The sequence below is a fragment of the Scyliorhinus torazame genome, chromosome 1 (assembly GCF_047496885.1).
Source record: "Scyliorhinus torazame isolate Kashiwa2021f chromosome 1, sScyTor2.1, whole genome shotgun sequence".
Taxonomy (NCBI): domain Eukaryota; kingdom Metazoa; phylum Chordata; class Chondrichthyes; order Carcharhiniformes; family Scyliorhinidae; genus Scyliorhinus; species Scyliorhinus torazame.
Window position 1 is genome coordinate 15,193,640 of NC_092707.1, and position 23,767 is coordinate 15,217,406.

The 23,767-nt window shown below is 42.3% G+C and overlaps 1 protein-coding gene across 14 annotated transcripts in view; it reads left to right on the forward strand.

Moving 5' to 3' along the window:
- fbrsl1 (fibrosin-like 1) overlaps positions 1-23,767 on the forward strand; it is a 1,210,587-nt gene that overhangs the window by 1,136,854 nt on the left and 49,966 nt on the right. For all 14 annotated transcript variants that reach the window (XM_072468583.1, XM_072468681.1, XM_072468689.1 and 11 more), the window contains one exon: positions 17,632-17,995. In XM_072468583.1, the coding sequence (XP_072324684.1) occupies positions 17,632-17,995 (364 nt within the window). The remainder of the gene's footprint in view (positions 1-17,631; positions 17,996-23,767) is intronic.

Consider the following 23,767-nt stretch of genomic DNA (forward strand, 5'->3'; position numbering starts at 1 on the left):
AGTCCTAGACTTCCAACCAACCAGCAGAAATAGTTTATCTCGATCTACCCTACCCTTTAATATGGTGAAAACTTTGGTCAAATCACCCTTTAACCTTCTATGTTCCAGAGAATACTACCCTCGTTTATGCAATCTCTCCGTTTCTCCTCTTGGTTAACCCTTAGAGCCCAGATATTATTGGTGGCCATGCCTTCAATCTCCATTCCCTCGGCCCCAAGCTGCAGAATACCCTCCCTACAGCTATCCACCTCCTCTTCTTGCATTTCTCCTCTAAGACTCTGCTTAAAGCCTCTTTGACCAAGCTTTTGCCATCTAATATCAGTGTCATATTCAGTTTTATTATCCCCCTATGAAATGCTGCAGGATACTTCATTAGGTTAAAGGTGCTGTATAAATATAAGATGTCAATTATACATCCGAGCAATTTCCTGACAACAGATGTTGAGTAATTGGTCCATAAATCCCTGGTTTCCCTCTCACCTTTCTTAATTAGCAGATTGTTCTGTGCAATTTTTCAATTAAAAAAAAAACTGGTTTCCAAATCAAGAGGACTTTAAAGAGTATAGTTTGCAATGTTCTTGCCTTTTTGTTAAATCTTGGGATGGAAGCCATTTGATCATAGGGATTTGTCACACTTTAGTGCTGTTATTTTGCTTGTGCTGATGTTGGTGAAACAATATCCCTGATTCAATATTAGCTTCCTTTGCATATCCAGCTTGCTGTCCATTTCCTCTACTGTAATTACTGACACAAAGCAATTATTCTGCATTTCCTGATTTTCATTAACAGTATCACCATTAGCCAAGGGGTTAACATTGTGCCTATTACCCTCTTTATCCTAATATATTTATGAAAAATGTTTATTTGAATGTAATTTGCAAGTTTCTTTTTTTTTTCGCAGCTCTACCTGTTTATGACCCATTTCTGTTCTTTGTATGCTTTTTCTTTTACAGTTTCTGTTGTCGCTTAGCTCTTTAGTCACCCGTGTCCTTTTTGACAAGAAGACCTCTTGCCCTTTAAGGGTTCTGGGTTCTGTGCTACATTTTAAAAAAAACAAAAACATTTTTGACCAACTGATTTTCTGTTGTTTGTGGGGTTTTTCACCGTTCAAGAGATGCAGGCTTCACTGGCTTGGCCAGTATTTATTGCGCTTGAGAAAATGGTGGAGCTGTCTTCTTGAACTGTGACAGTTCATATGGTGTAGGTACACCCAAAGTGCTGTTAGGGAGGGAGGTCCAGAAGTTTGACCAAGCAACAGTGAAGGAACGGTGATATATTTCCAAGTCAAGATGATGAACGTGTTGAAGGGGATCCTCTAGGTAGTGGTGTTCCCATGTAACTGCTGCCCTTGTCCTTCTAGATGGTAGTAGTTGCAGGTTTAGAAAGTGCTGTCTAAGGAGCCTTGGTGAGTTCCTGCAGTGCATCTTGTAGTTGGTACACACTGCTGCTTCTGTGCATTGGTGGATGGGTTGCCAGTCAAGCTTTGTTCTGGATGGTGTCAAGCTTCTTGAGTATTGTTGGGGAGCTACACTCATCCAGGCAAGGGAAAAATATTCCATCATACTTCTAACTTGTGCCTTGTAGGTAGTGGACAGGCTTTGGGGAGCCAGGAGGTGAATTACTCACCACATGATTCCTAGCCTCTGACCTGTTCGATGTCACAATATTTAGTGTGGTTCAGTTTCTGGCCAGTGGTAACTCCCAGGATGTTGATAAGGGGATTCAGTGATGGTTAACACCATTGAATGCCAAGGAGCAATGGTTAGATTCTCTCTTATTGGAGATGGTCATTGCCTGGTACTTGTGTGGTACAAATGGTACTTTCAGCCCAAGCCTGGATATTGTCCTGATCTTGCTCCATTTGGACATGGACTGCTTCATTATCTGAGGGAGATTGAACTCAAAGGCCAGAAAAAGGACAAAGAGAGCAATACATTATTGGGATACACCTCAATACAGCTCTCGGTACTATCAGTGCAAAGGAACCAAAATAAAAAGGCAGACTTGTGTTTACAGAATGCCTATTACAATTTTGGGATGTCCCAAAACACCTTAAAGCAAATGAAGTGCCTTAGAATTGTAGACATTGTTGTAATGCAGGAAGCATGGCAACCAATTTATGTACAACAAGTATGTGACAATGACCAGATAGCTTTTATTTTGCTGTGTTGGTTGAGGGATAATTATGGATCAGGATATCGAGGATAACTTCTTCGAAATAATGCCATGGGATATTTTATCTCAACCTAAGAGAGTAGACAGGGCCTCAGTTTAATATCTCATCAGAGAACCAGCATCTTCACAAGCACAGTGCTCCCTCACTGCTGCTCTGAAGTGTCAACTGAAAATGATGTGCCTATGTCTCTGGACTGAGACTTGAACATAACCTTCTAACTTTGACATGGAAGTGCTACCAATTGTTTGCCACTTAAGTGAAGGGTGGGGTAAACAAAGATTTGTGTGGCAACCGTGCATTTCAGACACAAAAAGAGGAAGAGGAGGCTGGACCTGGGCAGTTCTTGGAGAACACAGAAGTTAAAGTTAGACTTTTAAAGAACATAGACGTTTTGGAAATTAGGAAGGAAGTGAGAAATAGTGTCTAAGGAGAGTCATTAGTTGCTGGTATTGGTAAGAATTAAGAGCACCTGTTTTATAATTTGGTCAAAAATAGTGTGACATCAAAGGAGGAAATTGCTATATCATTATTTCTAAAAGCTATGAGGGTTTTTGTTTTATTTTTTAATAAAAAAAGACTATTCTAATAGGTCCTTTGGGAATGTCTAAAGTAATGAAAGGGGAGCATGGACCTGAGCAGTAAGCTAAAATATGGCCAACGCCATGAAGAACAAACCAATTGGGACATTTGATGGGTTTCTGTTAACACAGGAAATAATTCACTCTAGATTGGAATTGATTAATGCAAAATAGAAAAAAGACAAAGTTAACCAAATCATTTTAATATGAAAATCAAATGCAGGTACGGCAGTGCTTAACTCTACTTAATCTCAGTTAAATGTGATTGAATGCAGCCAAAGAGCAGGGATTTGAGAGTATTAGCACATATAGCAGTGCATCAGGGTCTTTAGGAAAGAACATAGCTGGTGTTCATTAATTCAATGGAAAAGTTTGTGAAGTGCCTTGAGATTAGGGATTTTGAAGGCTTTAGCCAGGGCTGTTAATAAATAAAATAAATATATGTGGCCTGCTTGTGGAATACTGATAAGAAAATTCAAGGCTGAGGAAGATAGCTCTCTAGTTGTCGTTACGGTAAAATGCAGCAAATAAATATATATAAATAATTCATTGTGATGTTAGCTGTCTTTATCGAATGTCAGTCTGAAATTAAACTTTTATACTTCACTTACAGTTTCAACCTATTTTGGGAAAAACCCTTAATTCTGTCAATTTTAAAAAGTAGACTCTTTTTCATCTTGCGTGCATTTGTATTTGCATTTGATGTTCAATAATGTAAATCTTTTTGTATCAGCCAAGCAAAAATGTTTGATGCCATAAATCTAGAATATCAAGTGCTATTGTGCAAATGGAAGTCTGATTAAGTTAGAGGCTGGTTTAGCACACTGGGCTAAATCGCTGGCTTTGAAAGCAGACCAAGGCAGGCCAGCAGCACGGTTCGATTCCTGTTCCAGCCTCCCCGAAAAGGCGCCGGAATGTGGCGACCAGGGGCTTTTCACAGTAACTTCATTTGAAGTCTACTTGTGACAATAAGCGATTTTCATTTCATTTCAAGTTTAAAATCTTGTATATTTTGGCTTTTATCATGGGGTTGTCCCTTTTAAGAAATGTCTCTCTTCTCAAATGGCTGCAGTGATGTAATTGTGTGGGTGAAGCTGGGTTGTGGCTCTGGGTTTTACCTTCGTTTTGAGCTGGGAGCTGGGCTGTGGCTCTGAGTTTTACTTTCGGTTTAGACAGTTGGAAGCAATATTCAGACTACAAGGATCTTTGGAGTCTCTCTCTGCATGTTAAAAAGGTATCTCCAGATCACTTGATAACTTCAAAGTAATAACTGTGTTCTGAAAGGGATTGTCTGATTTATGGATGTTGGTACTTGAGTTAAACAGTAAAGGGAAGTTATTAAGGGTTAAATATAGAGTACTGTAGCCGTGTGGGGTATTTATGTTTGTAGTTGATAAAATGCTTACTGTGTGTTTATAAAATGTTAACTGAAGTCGTAGAATAAACCTTGTTTTTGATTACAAGTGCTTAAGGCTTCTGTTGCATAACACCTGGAAAGTGGGCCATTGTGCTTCTCGTAACCAAAATCTATAAACAGTTGCAGGTCAGGTGAACTCCATGATATACTTTGATGTTCTCTAAACCCTAGCCCATAACACTTTTATATAATGAACTATTTGTTTATTGTCTTAGTGCTCTTTAATAAATTTCAAATCAGGTAATATTACACACTCTACTTTTCGGTTCTAACTAATACGTACACCAGTCCCCCGAAACACAACACAGTTTTGGTTGTATTCTCTATTAAGGCCTATAAGCCTTGGTGCTGCACACAGCATTCCTCCCCTTTTATGTGAAGCTCACAATATATCTTAGTAAATCTGTGATTATATTGTTTGGAGCATTATCCCATAAGGACAGCATATTCTATTCCTGAGAAGAAACTGTGTTCCTAATAGCGCAAAATGCTATTCAGCCTGTAGATTAGCATTCCAGCTACTTTGTTGAAAGGTCAGTTGAAGGTTTGTAGACGTTACAGCTACGGTATTTTCACTTCCTGTGGTTTGACTGCCAAAAGATGGAATAGATTAATTTTATTATTATTCGCTATTGATGCAATGAAGAAATGCATTTGGGTACTTGTATCATTCCCCTTTTCCCTCCCAACCATAAATGATGCTGTTACAATCCCCACAGGGGAACCTTTAACCAAATTTGATGATTTATCGCAAAATGAAGAAATTAGCAGCAAGATTTCATTTTTTGTAACTTCTACTTCATGAATCAGAACCAAGCTGATTTAACATGAATTAAAAGGCAAATGATGCTTTAAATAGAAAGGTGCGTTTCACTTCAAATAGTCAGTACAATAAGGATACGACAAGCAACTTGCCTCATGTATTGTCCATAGAATCCGAAAGAGTACCCTACCTAGGTACACTCCCTCACCCTATCCCTTTAAACCCCACCTAACCTGCAAATCCTTGGACTGTGGGAGGAAACAGGAGCACCCACAGGAAACCCACACAAATATAGGGAGAACATGCAAACTCCATACAGTCACCCAAGGCAGGAATCACTCCCATGTCCCTGGTGCTGAGACAGCAGTGCTAACCACTGTGCCACCATGCATAATGTATGGTATTACCTAGCCGCATAGTTCCATGTTCTTTATTCCTGCAGGGTAGGTCAGCTGTCCTATTTGACATCAGCTTTTACCCGAGTTTTTCGTGGGTATAATTATCGTCTGCAAGGCACATTTCTATGAACCCTCTCTCCTTTTGGTCACAACAGTACTTATCGTGTAACTTTCCAGTGTTCCTTTTCAACCAATCAACCAATATCACCCCTGTTCACAGTTTGGCCACTTCTGGGAAAACGCCCAGTTCTTTAGCATCTCTGAGTTTCTCATGCAGATTTCTGGTTTGGGGCATTTTCAGTGAGCTTGCATGTTGCCCCCAAGAGCACCTGTCTCCTTTTCTGCCAAACAAACAAAAACTGATGATCTCCTGAGCATGAATAGCTTCTCTTTACTGGAATTCTCTGTGTTCCTCTTGCTGTCTCTGTCGGCATTCTCTTTTTGCCTGCGCCTGTGCCTTCACCTTCCCCCTCTGCTTGTAGCTCTCCTTTGTGTCTGCAAATCTGTTTTGTCTGACCACGTGGTTTCTGTCTTAATTTCCTTCATGTTTTTTGACACTTTCAGGTAGAGGGTCACCAGGTCACATGGACTAGCATTTCTTACTATCCAAGAAAATTACAATTGATCGCTGTACAATTAATGCAAATTCTTAAAAGTCCCTTTCAAACATTCTTGAAAACAATTACAGATTCCACAAACATTTTAAAGAAATTCCAACTTTTTTTTGCTGCGCTGCTTCCAGGCCAAAGCTTGTCATAATACACAGAAATATCAATCCTGGTTCTCTATTCTCAGACAGTGTCCCCCTTTGCTTCAAATCTGCCACCATCACCACTCTCCTCAAAAAAACATCCTTTACTAATCCTTATAAAACTACTGGAGTTTCTTCCTGCGTTGTTCAGCGAGTTAAGAGGAAAAGGGGACGAATAGCTTTCTAACCAATAACCTATCTGGACAAGAGAGAGAGGCCGTGTTCTGAGGCAAGGGGAGGACAAAAAGAGCTGAATGCCTAGGGACAAACTTTAAACACTTCGGAGATCTTGGTGCTCTCAAAAAGAAAGCAGAAAAAGTACAATAATGAAAATGGATAAATCAAAAGAACCAGAGGGGAGATTAGAAGATTTTTATTTTACGTGGCAAGTTATGATGGCCTTGAGTGCATGGCTTGAAAATGCATAGACCAAGTAGATTCAGTACCGTCAAAGGGAAGTCAATAAAAAACTGGGGTTGTATGAGCAGAGAGTGGGATTAATTGGATGGCTGTTTCAAAGTTGACACTAGCACAGTGGATCATATAATATCTTCCTGTATTGTAACATGCAGAATGAAGAGAGTAATACTTGTTTCTTGGAAGTTCTGGAATAACTAAGCCAGGTAGATCTCTCCTGCCTGGAAGAGAGATTCCATCACCTCAGTGCCTTGTGATAAAATGCACTCCAGGGGAAAAAGTACAACAGAAACTGTGCACGTATGTACTACATGATCTGTGCTGGTATGTTACAGATCACTCTGGGAGTCAGAGTTGCTGTGGCAACATGCACTTTTTACATGTATGTTGTAGCCTGAAGTTCTGGATAATGATGTGTAATGAGATTCCAGACACTTGCTCAGTGAAGGAAGCCACCATATTCCACAGGGTTTGAACAAACAAAAATAGACTACAAGGTTAGATAAAACAATTTACGATTTCTATCTTATACTCTTAAGATTCAGGGTAACTATGAAGTAAATTAACAAGCAAACTGTGGTCGGACACGCCACACTAGATTAATGACGGATGTGACCAAAACAGATTACATGGATTTCTCAACAGCCTAGTTACACTGTGGGTCAACCAATCTCATTGAAACTCTATCTCTCTTATGAGGGTTTTGAATCTTCACCTTTGAAAATCTCATCGCATCTGATCAGTCTCGAAAAGACATTTGACATTTTTGCTCTTGACTTCAGTGCCGATACATTCTCATTATAAAATACAAATTGCAAATCGTTGTGATAGCTTGTTCTAAATTATGCTTTGGGATTTGGCGGCCTGGCAATTATCACTTGGCATATCATAACATTAATTTAACTGGGACCTGTTTCCCCTGACTTTGTTCCTGGGGACTTCCTTTTGTGACCTCTCCCTGTCCCCCTCCTTCAGTTCTGTAAACTTGGAATTTCCAAGTTTGAGTCCATGCTCAAACTGTCTTGGAGGAAGGGCCACCACATCCTACTGTAAAAATGAACTGATGTTCATGCTGCTGATAACCATCCGGTGACTTCTGTCAGATATTGGATGGTGGAGATTGGGCTGTGTTGATCCCCATTGTGGAATGGCCCACTGCCTTTCCTTGACTAAAAAAAACTTCAGTGTCGTGAAGTATCCGAGCCTCTCAATCCACACCCTTGAGAGTTACAGTAAGGGGAAAATATTTGCAAGAGAATCTTTTTCGAAATACAAGTTGAATCTGGGTAAGAGTGAGTATTTTCTGGTGGACTCCACGGGGAGAGAAGCCAACCAAGGGCCCTTTCATCTTACCAGATCAAGCTTCGGGAATTTGGGTGTCCGAGTTGCGCGGGACTGGGCACAGCTCCATAAATTGAACTATACTAGTCTGGTGAGTAAGGTCAAGTTGGATTAGCAAAGCTGGGATAATCTACCTGTCTTTGTCCTTGGTGGGCAGGCTCCAGTCAATCAATGAATATTCTTTCATGGTTTCTGGGGGGTTTTTCCATGCCTTCCTCTGTAAATCCTATTTTGGGAGGGTAAACTGGTCGATAACATCTTTTATTTGGGCAGGCAAGACTCCCGAGAGTTTGTCGGACAGCTTTATAGAGGGACTGACCACCTGTTTGAGTCGGCACGGTTCAACACCATGTTTGGGGTGGGGTAATGAAGGGATTTTAGAGGAGACTTGTTTTTGGAGGAACTAACGGTGAAGTACGTACGGGCTCTAGGAATCGAGTTTGTTTAAGTATCTCCAGGTTCGGAATTTAATTCCATGGGGTAGCTGGGGCCTGTAGTAGATGATGAGGTGTGGAGTGAGGCCCTTTGCAGGGTGAACTCCACATCCTCGTGTGCGAGGCTGGGCTTGATCCAGCTTAAGGTAGTGTTTAACGCCAAGGAGAGGATGAGTAGTTATTTTCCCAGAGGTGGATGATAGGTGTGAGTGTTGCTCCGGGGGCCCAACCATCCACATGTACGTGTTCTGGTCCTGACCCAAACTTGAGCTTTTGGGTCTCCTTCTTTAGGACCATGTCAATATCGAATTGGAGCCCTGCCCTTTGGTTGCCATATTTGAGGTCCAGACTCATTGGGACTGCAGATGGAAGTGGAGGCAGGTGTCCTTGCCTTTGCCTTGTTGATTGCCCGGAGGCAAGTCCTGCTGGGGTGGAGGTCTCTAGCCCCACCAACTGGCCCAGCATGGTTGGGGAATCTAATGGAGTTTTTACACCTGGAGAAGGTTAAACACGCTGCGAGGGGATGGGTCGAAGGGATCTACCAGAGGTGGCGCCCTTTTATTACTTCAAGGAACTAATCAGCATCCGTTGCTGGGGTGGCGATATAGTTTCAAGTCCGAATGCTGTGTGGTTTGGAGGGGAACTTGTAGGTGATGGTGTTCCTATGTGTCTGTTGCCCTTGTTCTTTTAGTTGTAAAGAGCACATTTTTAAAGGTGCTGTAGAAGGAGCTTTGGTGAGTTGCTTCAGTGCATCTTGTAAATGGGACACACTGCTGCCCCAGTGTCTTATTTCATGCAAATACTATTTGCAACTTATCAAAAAAAGGCTGAATGTTGTCCGGGTCTTGCTGCATGTGGCCACAGGCTGCTTCGGTATCTGACGAGTCGCGAATAGTAATGGTACTGAAGATTGTGCAATCATTAGCGAAGATGTATCCCACTTCTGACCTTTGCTTTTATCCTGGGTTTGTTGGCAAGTTAGTGGCAAACCAGTTTATGACACATGGGTCTTGAACAGCTGGAGACAACCCCTAAGTAAGCTCACCAGATTCACTAAAAACAGCAAAAAGCCATTCCAATTGTTCAACCTCAGTACATTTGTGCCAACTTGGGTCCCTGCACTGTGTGATGCCCTTGTGTTGGGAACTGGCAACACTTGGATAACATTAAACCAAAACAGCTTTAATTAACAGATCGTAGCCCATTTTTTATAACATCTTGCAGGAGCGCTTTACTGCTGCTATCTAGCGGCTTCATGTTGATGGTAAAACATTGCTAAAATAGAAATGTTAGATCTTGACTCTCAATCTTGCTGACCGTGTTTATCAAGCAATTAAGTTCTTCCAAGATATTGTAAATGTTCTTCATCTCCCCCTACTGCCCACTGCATCACTCCCACATAACAGTAAAATAATGTAAAAGTTTTTATAAATAAAATGGCAAAGGGATCATTTCTGCAAGAGGTTTGTTCAAACTTCTATTTTTGAATCTACTGGTCAGATATTGATATAAAGGGAGCAGGCAGTAGATTCAAGAACTTTTAAATACACATTGAACTAGGTCTCTCCTACATTAGATACAACGGCAGACAGAATAATTCCGTTTATTTTGTGGCAGGTGCATATAAAGGATAATATGCTGTAAAATTATATTTGATGGCAAGTGAACATCTGTGTCTTCCCACAATTGTTTACAAACTCTTTTGCGCTCAAACCGTCAATAGTTGAATTTATTTATCATGCAGCAAATGAAAAGTAAAATGTCTTCATGCCATCAGGGCAACACATGTCACGTTTCTTATGGTCCTTCAGTTAAGCCAATACTTTGGTTCCTTAGATGCTTGCATCCTTGCACACTCCTGCTATTTGCCACTGTCACTACAGCATTACTCTGATTTGGTTCCAAATCCATTTTGACAGCTTATAGAATGGGTTGTTTATAGAGAAGGAAACCAGATGTGACAGTCCTCAGTGGCGAAATCCAGTTGCCTGCAGCCTGAAGGTTGGAAGATGAACTGATCCTGATTTGTTTCACGGCTTGTGCCCTCTCCAGTTAATTGGGTGCCAATAGCTTCCCTAATGAATGATGATGGATGGAATGCAGGTTGCCTGAGCAGGGCACTTAGAGCAATGAAAGCATCATACGTGCAGATATCACCTGCAGACAGCAGCAGTGGCAGCAAAGGAGGCAGCGATCAATGCCTGCGTGCACATTCTCTTCCCTTTATCGTCCCTTCAGCAACAGTGTAGGATAGCGTTGCTTCTTTTGACAACTGACACAAACTGCTTTGATATGTTACCTGTTGCTGGCCAGAAAGTGTGCACCTCCAACTGGCTGTAAAAAATGGAACAATGTGTGACAAGTAATTTATTCAATCGATCGATGAGCATCTATTTGATCCAGCCTTTGAACGGCTTCTATAAACCCATCTCCCTGCAGAATATTCCCATTGAATTCAAGTGAGGAGGGATAGAGGTTTGCTTATCTTTATTCTTCCGACAGTGCTGGAACAAATCTCTCCATCTGCTTCAAAGCACAATATTAAGGTAAATTATTTCTAAAATTACTGGATTTTCTATGGTTAAAAACTTTCAAACCCAGATTCCGGCAACTAATTTGTGGAGACAAGCTACCTGTATTCAAGTAAAGCATTTAAAAAATGTGATCTACATCAGTTTCTTGTCAGTTTCCAAATTAAGCATGTTTTAGCTCAAGATCATTGTGAAATAAAATAATTTCAACGATAGCCTTCAGTCGCATAACATTTAAGCAGTTTTGTCAGAATGCAACAATAATTATAATTTGATTAAGTCACGAGTCTTTCTGATGACGGAACTGGTATTGTCAATGTTTCTTATGTGGTTTTGTTCATAGTGGGTGTTCATACTGAAGACAGTGGTGTGGTGGTCAGGAAGAGCAGGCACGGATATTGGAAATTGTAGGTTTTGTCTTGGTAACAGAAAGAGATTGTTGTGTTTTATCCTTTTCCATTTTGATTGTTTTCACCAGAATGCTCCAAGTTATTGATTGATGGAAGAAAATTGGACATTTGCAAGTAAATGCTTGCATCTTGCTTCAGCTTGCATTTCAGTAATTAACGTTGTCTTATTCTAGTTGGACTAAGAAGCTAAAGTATTTTTAATTTCTTAGGAATATGTTTTTATAGTTACCATTCAACCTTTACATGGCTAGAGGTAAACAATCAGCTGGAACTGCCAGACCAATATTATGAATTTAAAAATGTTGATTCATCTTGGAGCTTGTAACAACTTCATAGTTGATTGACTTAACTGGGCTGAAATATGGCTGAAAGTTTGGCAGCCATCTGTGATGTTAAATTTCATCATTCAACCAAATTCTTTGCATCAAACAACATCCCTGAATGCCTATCTTTTAATATAACTCTGCATGAATAACTGGAACCATATCACTATAACAAGGCAGGGTCAGTCAAAACGTATATGTAGATAGTTGAGTAAAAATTATATCTTCATGATGGTGGCCTGCCATGGGGACTTTGCAAACAGCTGTGATCATGGATGAAGTTCATGCAACTTTAAGATATGATTAAATGAACAACAGTGAGCCTTCATACTTGCCTATTCATAGTGAAGAAAGCTGGAAGGCTGCAGAACATGACCATTGCTCGTTTGTCCATTTTTACCTCCTTTTTAACCAGGATGTTTGTATGCCAAACCAATTATGCTTAATTTGACGTACAGAAATAAGTTTGTTTGTGATACTGTGAACACCGTATAAGATGCAGATATTTGAGAGCTAGTGATAGCATGCAGTGTTACAAATTTAGATTATGTTTTATGAACTTTGGAACATTAAATCTGGTGATTTGTTAAAGCCGGTTGCTTTAAAGTTTCAAGTTCCTAATGCAGTCAATGGATTTTGTACAGGTACGGTATAGACAGTAATTGCACACCATAATAATACTCTGAGGGCATAACTATTGATCTAATGGTTCAGTTTATACATTAGGGAGCTATATGCATGCATTAATTGGAATGATTAATAACTTGCTGTTTAGGGAATGGGAAAGAAAATCAATAATTCCGCTTAAGGTTGGGAAATGCGTACTATTGCCTCATTCACTTCCTACCCAATTAGCCAGGTTAAGTATAAACTATTTTCTTGAGCTACAATTTAATCAAGTACAACGAATGGTAGTAGAGGTTTGTGATGTTTCCATAATCATCAGGATTTGGTAAATTCTACTGCATGCAGTAAAATGTTTTAGAAAGTATGTTTAAAATTCAAGTGCCCTTGAAGGTTAAGGGTCAGACTTTCTCTGAAACCTTTTCTGAAAACTGTGATTGCGACTTGTGAGACGGGCTTCATAACTTTAGAGCTTTAATCAATATTTTTCAGACAAAACAAATGGCTAATGAAAGCTCTAATTTATTGCTATTCTTTGGGGAAATTTAGGCTGAAGCGTATAAATCTCTGTTTCCAATGGATTGAGAGTGAGACGTATTGTAGTCCTGTGTTCATAAACTTAACATTATCCAAAATTGTGTTGCCCTTGTCCGAATTCACACCGTCCCATTCTGTGCACATCTATACTCGCTGACCTGCACTAGATTCCCAGTTAAGCAACACCTCTTTTAAAATCAGCATCCTTGTTCTAAAATCTCTTTACCTTGCCCCTCCCTATCTCTGTAATCGCCTCTTGCCCTACAACCCCTCAAGATGCTTCCACTCCTCCAATTCTGGCCTCTTGAGGGTTGCTGATTTTCAGCACTCCACCATTCGTAGCTATGCTTCCAGCTGTCTGGGCTCTAAGCTCTGGAAATCCCTTCTTAAATTCCTCTGACTTTTCTCTTCCCTCCATTAAGTACTTTTTAAAACCTATCTCTTTCACCAAGCCTTTGTTTATCGGCCTTAACATCTCCTTGTGAGGTTCAGTGTTGAATTTCATTTGATGTTGCTCCTGTGAGGCATCTTGGGATCTCTTACTATTTGAAAGACACTCTGTAACAGTAAGTTGTTAACATTTCATAGCAGAGCACTTTTGTTAATGTTTCCAGCATTTACTTGCACATTCAGGCAGCTAGATTAAGCAGCCTAGTTCTATTCCTAATAGAGTTTAATGCATTTCAGTGGAGCATTATTTACTTGGTGGTGTTAAAATTTGTTAAAGCAGAGATTGTGAAATCCTTAATGTGATTGATATCCGATACAATTATACATCAGGTACACAGAATTCTAATCTTTGTACGTGACACTGGTGCATCTTTTGCTCATCCTTGGATTTTAAAGTTGGGTTTAGAACTCCCTTTCTTGTCATTTCTTTTGTACACTGAGAGATGAGACATTGCATGCTCCTGTCTTTACCCATTGCGTCTGATGGATGGTTCAACAGGAACTGGAACTTCTGTTACTCCTGGCAAGTGCAGTGAAACTGTCAGCAGTTTAGGAAAAATACAATAAACTTTGGGGAGAAAAACAAGCTAAACTACTTGCAAAATCTACCATGCCAGTGACTGTTAGATTTATATTGTAAAGATTATTGTGCAGATGCTGATAGTTAGCAACTAAATTACCACCAGTCTTTCTAGCTATTATTTTTCTTGGAACTCTTCTCGCAGTGTTTGGTCCAAGGAAAAATATGCAAATGAGTTATATTATGATGCAGTATTGTTATCACGGGATACCAAGAGTTTTTTAAATTGGCAATGGGCTGAAAACAAATTCCATGCTCCCAACAGTAGTTCTCCATATTTTCCGACATGCCAGACACAACTTAACAATAATAAGTGGTTGTGGCAGCTGTTTTCAAGACATTTAGATTGTTAGCTGGCTGGCTGACTAACTATTCAAAGGCCATGAAAAGGATGACAAGACTGGATTGCAGCTGTTGTATAATAGATAGCTTGATGCACTGATTCACAACCGAACAGATGCATTTTAAATGTGAACGCTTTATAAAGATGTGGACTAAGGGCAAAGGGTATGGAGATGATCATTAATTGTCACATCAAAGTTAAAGTATCCCGTGATCTTTATACATATGATCATTAATCTGTAAAGCTTGAACCAGCTCATTATGATGAGCTGATGCTTATTCTGGATGTATTACAACTCCAATGTGTAGTCAGTGGTCGACGTAAACTAATATTTGGTCTTCAAACTTGCAAGATGACTTAGATTTCCTGGAAATATTAGTCCAGATTTTCCAGTCAGCAGCGACGCTGGAGCGATCACCATTGACTGTGGAGTTCAGTTTTCCTGGACCTTTTTGCGTTCTCCCAACTGGGATATCCTGCAGCAGTGATGCATTAGCACAATCATCCACAAGGAACACTAGTGAAGAGAGGGCGTGCCCATTTTTACAACATCAGATGCCTTATTCAATTAAATGTTTAAAGATCTCAACGGTTTCGAGTGAGTGAGCAGTTGGTGGGTTTGGATGTTGAGTGAGGTAGCCCCATCAGTTTGGGGGAGGGGTTAATGGGGGTGGGCAATCAGGTCGATAGGGAGTGGGAATGCGTTGGACAGACAGGTCAGTGAAGGGATGCTGGTAGCAGTTGGGTCAGGAGGTAGGTTGACAGTCGGGGTGGGTGGGTACTTGATTTAATAGGGATATCAATTAAGGGTTGAGTTAGGCTACGAATCACAAAGGCCGGTTTAGCTCAGTTGGCTAGACAGCTGGTTTGTGATGCAGAGCAAGGCCAACAGTGCGGGTTCAATTCCTGCACCGGCTGAGGTCCTGCCTTCTCAGCCTTGCCCCCTTGTCTGAGGTATGGTGATCCTCAGGTTAAATTCCCCTCAAAGGGAAAAGCAGCCTATGGTCACCTGGGACTATGGTGACTTCTACTTACCTTGCACCGGAGTGTGGTAAATCTCTGGTAAGTATCCGGGTAAGTTGCGCTTTCCAGCCCAAGTCTCCAACACAGACCAGTGAAGAGACATTCATGAAGGTTCTGGGCAGTGGAAATCATACCATTGAAGGTTTAAACTTCATGGGCAATAACAACATTTTTCTTCCAGATCCCATTTTTAAAAAATTTAGGTTAATTCATTTTTTCCAATTAAGGGGCAATTCAGCGTGGCCAATCCACCTACCCTGCACATCTTTGTGCTGTGGGGGCAAAACCCACGCAAACACGGGGACAATGTGTAAACTCCACACAGACAGTGACCCAGAGCCGGAATCGAACCTGGGATCTCGGTGCTGTGAGGCAACAGTGCTAACCACTGCGCCACCGTGCTGCCCGAGATCCAATTTACTTCTCTGTTTTCTGTTCTCTATATTTCTGTTGCTTGTTGGGAAGAAAACGCCCCACCAACCGTCAGTGTAATTTTGTAGAAGGTAAAAAATTTAGTTTTGAAATTGCATAGGTCATTGAGTTTGCAGAAGATGCAAGGTCTGAAATGTTGTCAAACTTAGCACTACCTTGAAAAATTACCACTCCTGTTTGCAGTGTGTGCTGACAGAAGCTAATACTTTGTGCCTGTATGATGGATGCAGTTTACAGATATTGTTTTGGATTCCCAGCACTTAAACATATTCACGTCTTGTTGATGTAGCCATTAGTGGTGAAGCTATTACCCTCTCTTTATTGCAGAACAGCCTCAAAGTGGTTCTACAATATAATTCAATGTGCCGGTTCTATAGAGTTGTTCTCTTGCTATGTACTTTTATCTAATGAGATTCCATTAATGACAAACGTACTGTCATTCTCATTCTTGAATATAAAGTAACCTGAAGAAATTTTCTTCACAGACATACTACATTCCACTGGCCTTACAAATTGCTGTTGGTTTAGGCATCTTATAAAATCTGACCCATTGAACAGGTTACATGACTCTACCTGCTAATTGCTAGGAAGGTGCACAAGATAAGTAACTGAACTGTATCTTCCAACATGTGAGAAGAGGCTGGTGCCCCCCCCCCCCCCCCTCCAAAGGCTGTGTTTTTTTTTTGCTTATTGGGTTGCTATTGCAAAAACCTGCATTTCTATAGCACCTGTAATGTCACTGAATTTTCCAAGGCAATTCACAGAGATGTGATCAAACAAAGATGGACAAAGGAGCTATTCGGAGGGGGTGACTAAAAATGTTGTCAAAGAGGTGGGTTTTTGAGGAGGGTCTTGGAGACGGAGAATGAGATGGCGAGGTTCATGGAGGGAATTGCAATGCACGGGAGGTACACCCACTGTCATTGGCAGAAGTGCTATAAAATATATGGAATATCAAAACCAGTGATTGGCAGCTAAATGTGCTACAGTGGCAAGATTCTGGTGTGAAAGTGAGGTTCCCCCAAATGAAAAGTTCCAATATCAGTCAGAAATTATCTGCAAAGTTTGCTTTACCTGACATGGGATCTGGAAAAGAAAGAATGAATTCATGTCAATCAGAGTGTGAATGCCATTAATTAACAGTAAGATGCCCTTTATGTTGGAAGCGATCATGTTTCATTGGATTGTATGGAAATATAACAAGAACTAGCGTGATTAATGATTGTTTCAAAATGCGGATAGAATAAAAGATTAGCTCAAACATCGCAGTAAATGGCGAACCTGTTAAATCTAAATAAGCTTTGCTGCAAAGGTTCCTTAATACCTGAAGTTTAACTCTTGCCTCAAATATGTTTTTCATTCCGCTTGCCTTTGTGTACTTCAGATTCCCTAACTCTGAGCATGCTAAGCCAGCTGGAATGTGATTTCCGTTGAATGAAGAGATTAGGCCCAGGATGTAAACATAGGCCTCACTGCCTGTTAGTTCATCCTTTAGACTATTACTGCAGAAGCAAGGCCGGCAAAGCTGGCTTGATACATGCATTCATTGAGATAAAGAGAACAGTGTCAAAGCAATTAAACTAAACAGATTTTCATTAAGTAAATTGCAGCAAGGACGTGCTGTTTGCAGCTAGACAACAATTAGTGTTAATATCCATGCCACTTTGCCTCCCTCATATTCATTTGATTGTAATTTGTGCAAATGGATTATGCCTGGACCGCAGGGCTGTAAGATTGGCCGCTTTGACGGTTTAACAGGTAGTGTTGAAAAATAAATTGTGGGAAACGCTATTAAGTTTGCGATAAAACCCCTACATTTAATTAATCCTTAAATATTAATAGGCATGAATGAGCTGAGGATTTTGATCAGTGCACAGTAGGAAAAGGCTGTGAACTTTTCAGAGTTGCACTGTAACATAATCATTTTATGCTAGAATGTGCTTGGCGAAGACCTGAATCGACAGGCGTTTAACAATAATTAGGAGTGAGTTATTAAAGCTGACTTTATTCCTCAGAGAGCTGGAATCAGCTGATGATGGTTAAGCATGGAAATGTACTGCATAAACACTTCAGAAAAGGTTTTGCTCTTCTCTAATTTTCTAGGTTCAAGCTTCACTGGAAGCAGTTTGACGTTGAATGAGAAACCTGAAACAAGGGGACCAGGTGTTTCCAAGATATCTGGACTAGAACGTAGCCAGGAACAGAGCAAGGAGACACCATTTGTGCCACTGGTGCCAAGCCCTCCAGCTGCTGTGATACCTCCAGCTTCTTCAGCGTGTGCTTCCAATAGCACAGTGAGTCCAACAGTAAAGGAAACCATTTACCAGGCACAGCCGCAACCAAGACAGCCAACGCCACAGTTACAACCGCAACTGCAGCATTATCCTCTGTCTCAGATTCACACGCAGCCTCCTGTACATCACCAGATTCACCATCAGATACCATTCAGCAATTTTAATAGTATCAGGTAAGCAGAGAGGATGTTGCATTGTTTTCAGAATCCACGTGTGTTTTAATTTGTATATTTAGATGAGTGTTAATGACATGGCCACTTCCTATTTCTCTCATTGTATCATCATTAAGTTCTCCCAGGACAGGTGTAGTGCAACTCTCCTTGTATAACGCTGCAACCTTTATCTTAAGAGTATCTAATTCAAGGGCAGCACGGTGGTGCAGTGGTTAACACTACTGTCTCACGGCGCCGAGGTCCCAGGCTCTGGGTCACTGTCCGTGTGGAGTTTGTACAGTCTTCCCACAACCCAAACGATGTGCAGGATAAGTGGATTGGCCATGCAAAATTGCCCGTTAATTGGGAAAAATGAATTGGGTATTCTAAATTTATTTTAAAAGAGAGTATCTAATTCTGCAAGGGTGGACATTTTCCCATTTCCCATAAAAGTTATTCGGTGACCTCTGAATGGAATTGAAAAAGTAGGGGCTGTTTTGTGTTGGTAGAATGCTCACTAAGAACTGCATTGAGAAGTAAAATTAATTTGATGTCGGATCTGGACTGGGCAGGATTTGAACTGGGGTTCACTGTTTGTGAGTGAATATTTATTAAGCCAAAGTGTTCTAACTTTTTTTTGAACATGCACGCACTCACCCAAGCGCAAGACCTGCTTTCTTACCTCAGACCATTTAATTTTTCTGAAACTATTATTTTCTACATGTTTAATATTGAAACCTAGGATAAATGTTGATTTCAAAGTGGTTTTGTGAAATCTAACACATCTCATCTAGACCCATGGGAAGCTGCTAATGTTAGTCTCCCATCAACACCCAAAAAAGAAGCACAGGGATACAACAAATAGCAAGATTAGAAGACACTATTCGGCTATTAGGTTGGAAACTATTGCTTCAGGAATGGTGGTGCATGACCAATCAGATTGGCAAAGGTGTAGTTGCCTTTAAAAATAATTTTTATTCAAATTTTCACAAAATATCAACAAAATACAGGAAGAAAAGAACAAACCCCCCTTCTCCCACCCCCCCCCCATTTACATAAATAATAAATTAACAGCCTTCATCAGCACAAAGACAAATATACATGCCCCCTCAAGAAAAACGACCCCCCCCCCCACCCCCAGGTTGCTGCTGCTGACCATCTTCTAACGTTCTGCCAGGAAGTGTAGGAACGGTTGCCACTGCCTAAAGAACCCTTGCACCGATCCCCTTAAGGCAAATTTCACCCTCTCCAGTTTAATAAACCCCGCCATATCGTTGATCCAGGATTCCACGCTTGAGGGCCTCGCATCCTTTCACTGAAGAAGAATCCTTCGCCGGGCTACCAGGGACGCAAAGGCCAGAATACCGGCCTCTTTCGCCTCCTGCACTCCCGACTCCTCTGCCACCCCAAATGTTGCGAGCCCCCAGCCCGGCTTGACCCTGGAACCTACCACCCTCAACACCATCCTCGCTACACCCTTCCAAAAGTCCTCCAGCGCTGGGCACGCCCAGAACATGTGGGTGTGGTTTGCTGAGCACCCAACACACCTGTCCTCACCCAAAGAACCGGCTTATCCTTGCCCCGGTCATGTGAGCCTTATGCAGCACCTTAAATTGTATGAGGCTGAGCCTCGCGCAAGAGGAGGAAGAGGTCACTCTCCCCAGGGCATCCACCCACGTCCCCTCGTCAGTCTCCTCACCCAACTCCTCCTCCCACTTACCCTTTAGCTCCGAGGCCTCCTCCTCCTGCTGCATCACCTGATACGTTGCCGAGATCCTCCCCTCTCCAACCCACACCCCCGACAGCACCCTGTCCTGGATCCTGCATGGCGGCAGCAGTGGGAACTTCACCACCTGCTGCCGAACAAACGCCCTTACCTGCATATATCTGAACGTGTTCCCGGGGGGAGCCCAAACTTCTCCAGCTCACCCAGGCTCGTGAACTTCCCGTCCACAAACAGGTCCCCCATCCTTCTAATACCTGCCCTGTGCCTTAATCATCGTTAACCAGACTTTCTTTTGGATGTGGGGTTGTGGAAGCCATAATAGGCTAGTCATAGAGTTTTATAGCACAGAAAGAGACCATTCAGCCCATTGTGCCAAGCACCTATCTCTTCTAATCCCATTTTCCAGCACTTGATCCGTAGCCTTGTATGCTATGGCATTGTTTTTTAAAATAAATTTAGAGTACCCAATTCAGAGGCAATTTAGCATGGCTAATCCACCTAACCTGCACATATTTGGGTTGTGGGGGCGAAACCCATGCAAACACGGGGAGAATGTGCAAACTCCATACGAACAGTGACCCAGAGCCAGGATCGAAACTGGGACCTCGGTGGCATGAGGCAGCAGGGCTAACCCACTGTGCCACCATGCTGCCCTTGCTATGGCATTTTAAGTGCTCATCAAATTGCTTCTTAAATGCTGTTTGCTATTACTCTATTCATCCATGGGAAGCTTCACCCAGTTGTAGTGATACAAGTAATGTACGATATGTTAGAAAAGACAAAGAAAGAACTTGCAATGACGCAACATCGTATTGCATCCCTCGGGAACCCATTGCACTCTTCACATTACTTTTGAAGTACTCTGTTAAGTTGGATATCTTTGAAGCACAACTTGTCTTTGGAAAGAGAGAATTGCATTTCTTCATCATTCACGACCACTGGACATCCCAAAGCATATTACAGCCATTAAAGTACCTTTGAAGTGTAATCACTGTTTCAGTATGGGAAACATGGCAGCCAATTTGCGCACAGCAAGCTCCCTCAAACAGCAATGTAATTATAACCAGATGATTTGTTTTTGTTATGTTGTTTGACGGACAAATATTGACCAGGACACCATCGAGGATACAATAGTTGTTGTATGTACCATGTGTGTTCTAAATCGCTAGGCATTTTCCCCAATCATCTGCCCAAAATATATTTCCATCCACGACCACTCCATAACCACTGGACATTGTCTGAAGTTGAATTGGACCAAAAAAACCTTGATATTCTATTTCATCCTGACCTTTTCTTTTTTCAAATTAAAAAAAAATAAATTTAGTGGTCCCAATTAATTTTTTCCAATTAAGGGGCAATTTAGCGTTGCCAATCCACCTACCCTGCACATCTTTGGGTTGTGGGGGCGAAACCCACGCAAACACTGGGAGAATGTGCAAACTCCACACGGACAGTGACCCAGAGCCAGGATCAAACCGGGGGGGAAGGGGGGCTTGCACTGCCGAATTTCAGCAACTATTATTGGGCGGCTAACATAGCCATGATAAGGAAGTGGGGGGGGGGGTCGGCTTGGGAGTGGGTTGAGGCAGCCTCATGTAGTGGTACCAGTCTGGGGGCATTGATGACGGCGCCTCTGCCGTTCCCGCCAGCGCGCTTCTCCACCAGTCCTGTAGTGGTGGCGGCCCTTCAGATCTGGGGACAATGGAGGAGGCACGTGGGAGCATCGGTCTGGTCCCCGATATGTGACAACCATCGGTTTGCCCCGGGGTGGTTGGACGGGGGGTTTCGGGTATGGCGGAGTGCAGGGATTGAGCGGATGTTTTTGGAAGGGAGCTTCCCTAGCTTGAGGGCACTGGAGGCCAAGTTTGGGTTGACGAGGGGGAATGAATTCCGGTATATTCAGGTGCAAGACTTTTTGCGGAGGCAGGTGCCATCTTTTCCACTCTTGCCACTAAGGGGGATCCAAGATAGGGTAGTGTCTAGAGGATGGGTGGGGGAAGTGTCTCGGATATTTACAAGAAGGTCATGGTGGCGGAGGAGACTCAGACCGAGGAGCTGAGGCATAAATGAGAGGAGGAGTTGGGAGGGGAGATTGAGGAAGGCCTGTGGGCGGACGCGCTGAGCAGGGACTGCAACATGTGCCAGGTTTGGCCTGATTCAATTTAAGGTCGTCCACCGGGCCCACATGACAGTGTTCCGGATGAGCAGATTCTTCGGCGTAGAGGACAGGTGTGTAAAGTGTCTGAGAGGACCGGCAGACCATGTCCACATGTTTTGGGCTTGTCCAAAACGTAGGAGATACTGGCAGGGGTTCGAGGACATCATGTCTAGAGTATTGAACACGAGGGTGGCAATGAGTCCAGAGGTGGCAATTTTTGGGGTTTCAGTGGCCCCGGAAGTCCACGGGGAGAAAGAGGCCGACGTCTTGGCCTTTGCTTCCCTGGTAGCCCGGAGACGGACACTTCTAACTTGGAGGGACTCAAAGCCCTTGAAGTCGGAAGCTTGGCTGTCAGACATGGCGAGTTTCCTGGGCTTAGAGGAAATCAAGTTCGCCTTGAGAGGGTCGTTGTTAGGGTTCGCCCGGAGGTGGCAACCATTCATTGACTTCTTTGCGGAGAATTAATCAGCAGCAGGGGAGGGGGGGGTAGGGGAATGTAGTATAGGGGGTCAATTAGGCAGATCTGGGTGGGGCGGGCTACAGCAATTACACTATGTACTTTGTTTACTGTACAGTCCTTTTGTTTTCTCGTTCTGTAATTCTACTGTTTACAATGCCAAAAAATACCTCATTAAAATTGTTTGTTAAAAAAATAAATGGGGCGATAGTGAGAGGGGTAGAGGGAGTGAGGCACCTTGGAGTGCATATCCACAAGTCCCTGACAGGACAGATGGATAAAGTGACAAAGAAAGCACGTGGAGTGCTTTTCTTTCTTGGGTGAGGTATTGAATATAAAAGCAGCGATGTAATAATTTTTTAAGTTTATAAAAAAAATATATATATTTAGACTACCCAATTAATTTTTTCCAATTAAGGGGCAATTTAGCGTGGCCAATCCACCGACCCTGCACATCTTTGGGTTGTGGGGGTGAAACCACACAGACACATGGAGAATGTGCAAACTCCACACGGACAGTGACCCAGAGCCGGGATTGGACCTGGGATCTCGGCGCCATGGGACAGCAATGCTAACCACTTTGCCACCGTGCTGCCTGTAGGAATGTAATAATGGAACTATATAAACCACCGGTTAGGCCACAGATGGAAATTTGTGTCGTTCTAGTCTCTTTTTTTTTAATTTGTGGGATGTGCTATGCCAACATTTATTGCTCACCCCTCGTTGCCCTTGAGAAGGTGGTTACGAGCTGCCTTCTTAAACTGTTGCAGTCCATGTGGTGTAGGTGCACCTACAGTGCTGTTGGGGAGGGATTGACCCAGTGACAGCGAAGGAATGACGATATATTTCCTAAACAGGATGGCGAGTGACTTGGGGTGGGTAACTTCCAGGTGATGATATTCCCATGTGTCTGCTGCCCTGGCCTTTCTAGATGGTAGTGGCCTTAGGCTTGGAAGGTTATGGAGCCTTTGCGGGTTCCTGGCAGATTGGTGGAGGGAATGAATGTTTGTGGGTGAGGTGCCAATCAAGTGGGTTGCTTTGTCCTGGATGGTGTTGAACTTCTTGAGTTTTGTTGGAGCTGCACTCATTCAGACAAGTGGAGAGTATTCCATCACATTCCTAACTAGCGCCTTGTAGGTGGTGGACCGGCTTTGTGGAGTCGGGAGAAGAGTTACTCGCTGCAGAATTCCTAACCTCTGATCTGCTCTTGTAGCCACAGTATTTATATGACTAGTCCAATTAGGTTTCTGGTCATTGCAGGAAGGACATCATTGCCATTGAGAGAGAGCAGAGGAGATTTACAAGAATGTTGCCAGGGCTTGAAAATTGCAGCTATGAGGAAAGATTGGATAGGCTTAATAATAATAATCTTTATTATTTATTTTTGTCACAAGTAGGCTTGCATTAACACTGCAATGAAGTTACTGTGAAAAGCCCCTAGCCTCCACACTC